At 40.0% G+C, this 7233-nt stretch overlaps 2 protein-coding genes across 2 annotated transcripts in view; both read right to left on the reverse strand.

Moving 5' to 3' along the window:
• Positions 1-3337, reverse strand: part of fam83fa (family with sequence similarity 83 member Fa) — a 19217-nt gene extending 15880 nt beyond the window's left edge. The window contains exon 1 of the mRNA XM_032537061.1: positions 2753-3337. Within this exon, the coding sequence (XP_032392952.1) occupies positions 2753-3226 (474 nt within the window). The 5' untranslated portion in view covers positions 3227-3337. The remainder of the gene's footprint in view (positions 1-2752) is intronic.
• A 2581-nt stretch (positions 3338-5918) lies between these two features.
• Positions 5919-7233, reverse strand: part of grap2a (GRB2 related adaptor protein 2a) — a 23477-nt gene continuing 22162 nt past the window's right edge. Inside the window, exon 8 of the mRNA XM_032537074.1 lies at positions 5919-6736. Within this exon, the coding sequence (XP_032392965.1) occupies positions 6557-6736 (180 nt within the window). The 3' untranslated portion in view covers positions 5919-6556. The remainder of the gene's footprint in view (positions 6737-7233) is intronic.

The following is a 7233-nucleotide window of genomic DNA, read 5'->3' on the forward strand; positions in this document are numbered from 1 at the left end:
GTGATGTGAAGCTGACATTTAGAGAGGCGTGGCTTTCCCCCGTCTGCACCACTCAGCTTGTTTAAACTTGCATATGACTCACTCACTGATGTGTATTATTTATTGATGCTGTAGGCTTTGTTAACCCTTCCCTTTTTAATGTCTTACTGAAAAAATGCTGCATGTGGAAAATGTGCACACACAGCACATTGTAGGTTTTATAGGTGTTCTGAACATAAGTTGGTTATTCTCATTTGTGCTGCTTTCAATCAAATTAATAAATAATAAGAGATAAGATGTGTGTGTGTGTCTGTGTGTGTGTGTGTATTGGCTGCAGTAATGAATGTGTGACTAATATTACTAAATAATATTTGTGGTACTTGCAATTATGGTTATGGGATTTGCAATATGCCGGATGGTGCATTATTATTATTTCCTTTATTTGTATATAAATGCTTGTTACATTTGATATGGTATAATGCAATTGGGCATTATGCAATACAGAAGTTATTGACCACAGCATGAGTTAACGGGAAATGTGCAATCATTATCAAAAATGAAGTGCAATGCGAGGGGGAGGATGTGTTCTGGGGGTGGGTTCTCTTCTGTTCGTCTGTGATTGGAAGGTGTGTGTGTGTGTGTGTGTGTGTGTGTGTGTGGGGGGGGTATTATGAGATAATGTTTCTATGTAGGTTAACTGTATGTTCATTGTGTGTTTATGCGCGATGTGTCGCCATTTTGTTTCTCTCAAATGCCCAAGAGGAATTTCTCCTATAGGAGACAATAAAGGCTTATCTTACTGCGTCTTTAATTATCCATATAAATACTGCTTCATACTTTAGGTTTTGGAGAAAGGGATAAGACTGCCCGGGGATACCTACTCTGTCTCTTTATCTGACAAAATACACGGCTGTCGGTTAGAAATTACAACGAGTCAGCTGGTAAAATGAAGATTTCACGTCAGTGAAAGATGTTCTTTACAATGGATTCATTATGCTAATGTTAGCTTAGTTAGCTAGCTAGTTAGCTACAGTGGATTAAATCTACCAACAGTTGACATTTCAGAGCGTAAAATGGACAGCCACTGGCTAGAAATTAGAAGCCCACTTTTGTTAACTTATGTGTGAAGTCAAAGATCCATTGTTTATAAAAAAGATTCTATGAATTTCGATGATAAATCTGACACTATTATCCTTGCAAACTGTGTCGAGTGAGAACAGAAAACGTCATCTTTTCTCTTGCAGCTCCACAGGAACCTAGTTTAACGTTTTACTAAATTTAAGGATGTAGAGGATTAGGAACCAACTTTTGTGACAATCAAAACTCTAAACAAAAGTTAAAGGAATAATTTGAAATTTAGTAAAATGAGAAAATAGATATCACTCTCACTCTAAACTACTGCCAGCGGCTGGTTAGTTTAGCTTAGCATAAAGACGATTGAGATGAAAAGGAGCATTCTTATATGCGTTGTGGTTGTGTGCATTTTACTTTGTCTAACATGAAGACTTCAGGTTCATCCGACTTTCTTTCTTTTTAAAATTTCAAACTTTAAAAGGTCCCATGGCCATTCACTTTATGAGGTTTTTTAACATGAATATGAGTTCTCCCCAGCCTGCCTATGGTCCCCCAGTGGCTAGAAATGGTGATAGGTGTAAACCGAGCCCTGGGTATCCTGCTCTGCCTTTGAGAAAATGAAAGCTCAGATGGGCCGATCTGGAATCTTTCTCTTTATGAGGTCATAAGGGGCAAGGTTACCTCCCCTTTCTCTGCTTTGCCCGCCCAGAGAATTTGGCCCACCCATGAGAGAGAGAGACATCATGGCTATCAAACAAGCAAAGTGGCAGTTGGTCAAGGCCACACCCCCCAGCCTCCACCTTGCCCCCCCTCTCTCCTCCTCAAAAGCTTCAGACTCAGAAATGGCACGTACTAAGGAAAGCTCATTGTAGGACTGGCTCTAGTGGCTGGAATTCTGCACCAAGGCTTAATTTCAGGAAAGAGACTTCAGACATGGTATTATGGAACCATATAAGGGTCTATTTAAAACATCCAAAGAGCACCATGTCATGAGACCTTTAAACTAAATCTGCCTGCATTTGAATGTAACACATGCATGCGTCATAGAAAGGGTGGACCTAAATTATGCTGTAAGAAGACAAAGCAGAAATTATTGTGTTTTGCCTTTTTGATCATTGATTTGTTATGCAAGTCATTTGTTTCAAGCAAAAATGCCAAAAATCCTAAATTATAGCTTCTTATTTGTGAATACTTGCTGGTTTGACTGTTGGTCAGACAAAATAAACTGTCTTAAGACATCACCTTTGACTTTGGTAATGTGGGATGAACATTTTCCACCATTTCCTAAAAGTATGAGTGAAACCGATATGAAACCGTATAAGTGTGAGTTGTTTTGTTTATAAAGGTTTAAATTACCTTTGCTCACTTTGCCTCATGTTGTTCTCATGATTCTCACGTAAATAAAAAGGTATTCATTACTGGTCAAAAAAAGTCAAAAAGTTGGTTAAAACACATCCAGGGGGTGAGGATAATTCAACCAGAAGATTCTGGGATTGACATGATGTACAAAAATAGTGTTGCTTAATTCATAACATGACATTAGGTTATTATTAATAAATGTGTAGGTCTATTAGTATTAGAAACAAGTTGAAAGATGTAGATGATTTTCAATTGATTTAAGAAATGAAGTAAAAATGACTCAGTTGTCAGTGTTAGTCTATCACTTCACATTAGAACAAAGGTTAATAATAGAAGTTACCTTGTGTGCCTCCTGTATGAGCCTCCTCACCACCTCCTTGATATGAGGCCCGGACTCTTTGGGTGGATGGGAGAACACGGACACCCGGGTCACCCCCTTGTAGACGCCGCTGCCGCCGGGCCAGCCGATGTCCAGAGACGGGACTTCGGTGTCCGACATCTCGGGCCAGTAGGTGGAGTGGACCCCGGAGTCCGCGCTGGAGGACGCCTTGGACTTCTCATGCTCTGCAGACTCAGAGTCACTGTCCGTCTCGTACTCACAAAAAGTTTCCCGGATGGATTTGATCTCCCTGGCGCACAGGAAGTCCTTGGCGTTGTCCTCTTTGAGGCGCATCTTGAAGGCACCGTCCCCGTTCTTCAGGAGCTGCTCCAGGGCCGCGCGCTGCTCCTCGCTGTAGTAAAACTGCGGTTTGGTCTCCGGGATCTTCTCGTTGACGTGTTCGTCGTCCATGCACACCAGCTGAGACTCCGCCATCTCCGGATCCGCTGCTCTCCGACGCTGCGACACCTGTGCGGACAGGCACGGCACGGCACGGCACGGCAGATGCTCAGGTGAGTCCCTCAGGTGGGGGAGCAGGAGGCGGGACTAACTATTGTTTGGAAGTCGACGCGGCAGTTTATTGCCCACTCAGGGATTATAGAACTTCCTGTTGTAACACTTTCAAAATAAAAACATTTTGTTTTACAGACATGTTTGGGAAGGCCCCCTGTTCCAGTAGTTTCAGGTTGAACTCCTTAACATTAAAAAGAAACTATTTATGTTGGATAGGGTGAGATTATATTCTTAAACAATACATTTTTTTTTTAACATGTACTCAAGTACTGTAGTACTACAGTTTACTTGTAGGCCAACTGTACTTGAGTCCTTTTTATGCAACTTTCTACTCTACTACATTTCAGATACAACCCTATACTTTCTACTCCTCTACAGTTATCTATGTTAGTAGTTTGTTAGTTTTCAGATGAGGATTTGGTAACGTGCAAAATACAACCCACAACATCAGTGTGCAGTTGTGTCTCCTTGTCTGTTCCGGATGTCTGTATGAGTTGTTGTCAGTTACGCAGAAGAGAAATTTCCTAAACTTTCATTTAAAAATGTAGAGGAAAGGAAACCTTTGAAATCAACTAGCCAGCAGAAGGCTATAGCCCTGTATTTAAAAACCTCTTCCTCAAGCAGATACTGCTTTAGTATTAATGGATCAGTATCAACAATCTAATGTCACGTATAATAATATATCAGTCGCAGAGGACATTTAGACTTCAGAACGAGTGCTTTCACTTTTGACACTTTAAATGCAGGTCTTAGTTTGAATGCAGGACTTTTACTTACATATTATTTTCATGGATAATGTGAATTTTAGCAGAAAATTGGGAGGGCCAGTCTGATGGTGCATTTAGGTGCTTCTCGTCAACTTGTAAAGATGACATCCAGATTATATGTACGAGGTGGCTGTGTCTCAGGAGGTGTTAATTGTTGGTTTGTCTCCAGCTCCTCCTGTCCACGGTGAAGTGTCCTCGAGCCAAACACTGAACCATTATTCCTCCCGAAGGCCATGCAATAGCTCTGCTGCCATCCATGTGTGATAGGTAAATTAAAGGCCCTTGGTGAAGCACTTGGCCATGAAAGCACTAAATAGATACAAGTATACATCAATTGGCTGTAAATATATCAGCCTGATTATGCTGTTAATGCCCCTTTTCTTGGTGTTAGTGGTGTTGGTGGGAGGGCAGATGGTACACCCTTAAGGATCCTTTTTTTATCAACAATGCATAGAAAATGTTCCAACTTCTGTCTTACATATGAAATTTATTAGGCTATCTGCTTGAGTACCAAAAAATCTGTTATTTGTAGCAGTAAATTATAGCTTCTTATTTGTGAATACTTGCTGGTTTGACTGTTGGTCGGACAAAATAAAACTATCTGAAGACATCACCTTTGACTTTGGCAACGTGGGATAAACATTTTCCACCATTTTCTAAAATTGTAATTGATGAATGAAGAAGACAATTATAGATTAAAATGTATAATGGTGAGTTGTTTTGTTTATAAAAGGTTTAAATTACCTTTGCTCACTTTGCCTCATGTTGTTCTCATGATTCTCATATAAATAAAAAGGTATTCATTACTGGCCAAAAAAAGTCAAAAAGTTGGTTAAAACACATCCAGGGGGTGAGGATAATTCAACCGGAAGATTCTGGGATTGAGATGATGTTCAAAAATAGTGTTGCTGAATTCATAAAATGACATTAGGTTATTATTGATAAATGTGTAGGTCTATTAATATTAGAAACAGGTCGAAAAATGTAGATGATTTTCAATTGATTTAAGAAATTAAGTAAAAATGACTCAGTTGTCAGTGTTAGTCTATCAAAAGCGTGCAAGCCAATCGTACGCACATCAGTCAGTGATCCTACTTGTTTTTAACGGCTCCGCTCGTTCACTATTAGGCCAAATGCATTCAGAAATTAACCATACATGGTATCACATGCTTTTATCAACCACTTGAATTTTTTTTTCCCCCCCCTCACTATAATAATGGCCAAGAGAACAAAGAAGAGGCACTTCTCACGCACAGCAATGGAGGTGCTGCTAGACGAGGTTAGAGTCCTACCAACAAATATTGTTTGGCTCGCTCATTGCTGCATGGGAGAAGGTCACACATATCACGACCCAAATCCAGCAGTACATTTTTGGGGAAGCGATACCTACTTAGAAGCCACTTAGGTCCCTTCGTCGAGCAGATCAGCGCGACCTCTGAGTGTCTTCCAATAACGCAAGATAAGCCATTGCACAATATTTCAAACATCAGACACAGCTTTTATATGGTTTGATACCAACTAGGCAACTAGAAAAGTGTTTGAGAAACACAGGACATATGTGGATGCTGATTGCGTAATACATACTGTGACACATGAATGCTTTTTATTTGTAGAATATTATTTTTGTACTAGATTCAGTTTGTAAGCATTGGCCAGAGCTGTACATGTCAGTGCAAGTTGGTAAATTCTAGACTTTGCGTGGCAATGTTCTTACGCATTACATATGCACACATCTGTGTGTACGCACAATTAATAAATGAGTCCCCCGGCTGTTTAGTTAGAACACAGGGTCTAGTTTAACTTTTATTTTGAAGGCTAACTATCTATTCTTCTGGGTGTATCTTTGGCTGGCTTTGGTTGCCCTTATGCAACTTGACAGTCCCTTACAAAAACAATCTCAGGGTTCCATAGAATAATAAAAACAGCGTGAATCTACTGTAGATTTTAGGTAGTCCTTATCTAAAATATATAATTGGTCTTTCTTTGTATAAATGTCCCCAGAAGGCCGTCATTATTCAGAGTATTAAGTTTTAGCATCAAATCAGTGATAAGAAAAACATATTTTATTTATGTTTTGCATTCAGACTTACTGTATTGAGGACATTTCCTACAAACCTTTTTATGGTATTTAACATGACTACACTTACAACAAAAGCAGAAACAGATTCATCAGCACTTTGCAAATAAATACCTGCTGTCAGACATGTCATGATGCAAATTATAAAACATTCCGGGGGGCCACCTGCAGCAGGTAAACATGAGGCAGGTTATAGGAAGTTCCTGCTCCGTTTGAATATCATGTGAATATTGTGTGAAAACACTGACAGACTCACGGTCCTTTGGGCACTGGCGGCTTGATGAACGTGGGGTGCAAAGACGGGATGAGTCCGTGTTTCTGTTCAAAAGCACATTTTTGATGCACCTGCACATCGAGTCTGTGAATGTGTGCAGGCATAGTAAGTGCATCGCCTGAGGTGGGTTTTTTTCACAGCTGTATTGTGTAGTTGGCAGGAAACAGCCCGCTTTTCCCCCGCAGCTTCCCTTTCCACCAGGACGCGTCGGAGGGATCCAACACCTCGATGATGTCACCCGCGCTGAAACCGAGTTCGTCTTCTTCTTCTGCGGTGAAGTCGTACAGCGCCTTCACCTGCAGCGTGGACACCCTCTGTAGGACAGAAGAAGGAACATGATCAATACCTCACAGCTGGCTCAATAAATACAACATCTGGAGTGTTTAAGATGAGTTCAATGTTTTCAACCCTCATGTTGTCCTCGGGTTAAATTGACCCGTTTTCCCATATCAATGTTCTTTTTAATTCCCCAAAATAACAGGATTGATTCCACGCTCTTTGCCAAGTACTAAATCTCTAGTTTCATTCATTTTGGGGGGTCTTATTCAATTTTATAGCATTTGGAGAGAAAAAATTGAAGTGGTTTTGAAATAGTATTGAGTAAAAGTTGACATATTCCAGTCTGTGATTATCCATCAACATCCATCCTTTCATTTCAGTCTAAATAATTCCTAATTTCTCAAACATTAGGCATAACGTCCCATAAATGAGGTTTATTGACCATAAATTCCAAAAATAACTGTAAAACTAAAGTTAATAAGTTAGTGTAACGTAGTGTTGATTGAAAAAAAAGTGTCAAAAGTGTTGAAAA

This window comes from Etheostoma spectabile, chromosome 15, assembly GCF_008692095.1.
Source record: "Etheostoma spectabile isolate EspeVRDwgs_2016 chromosome 15, UIUC_Espe_1.0, whole genome shotgun sequence".
Lineage (NCBI taxonomy): Eukaryota > Metazoa > Chordata > Actinopteri > Perciformes > Percidae > Etheostoma > Etheostoma spectabile.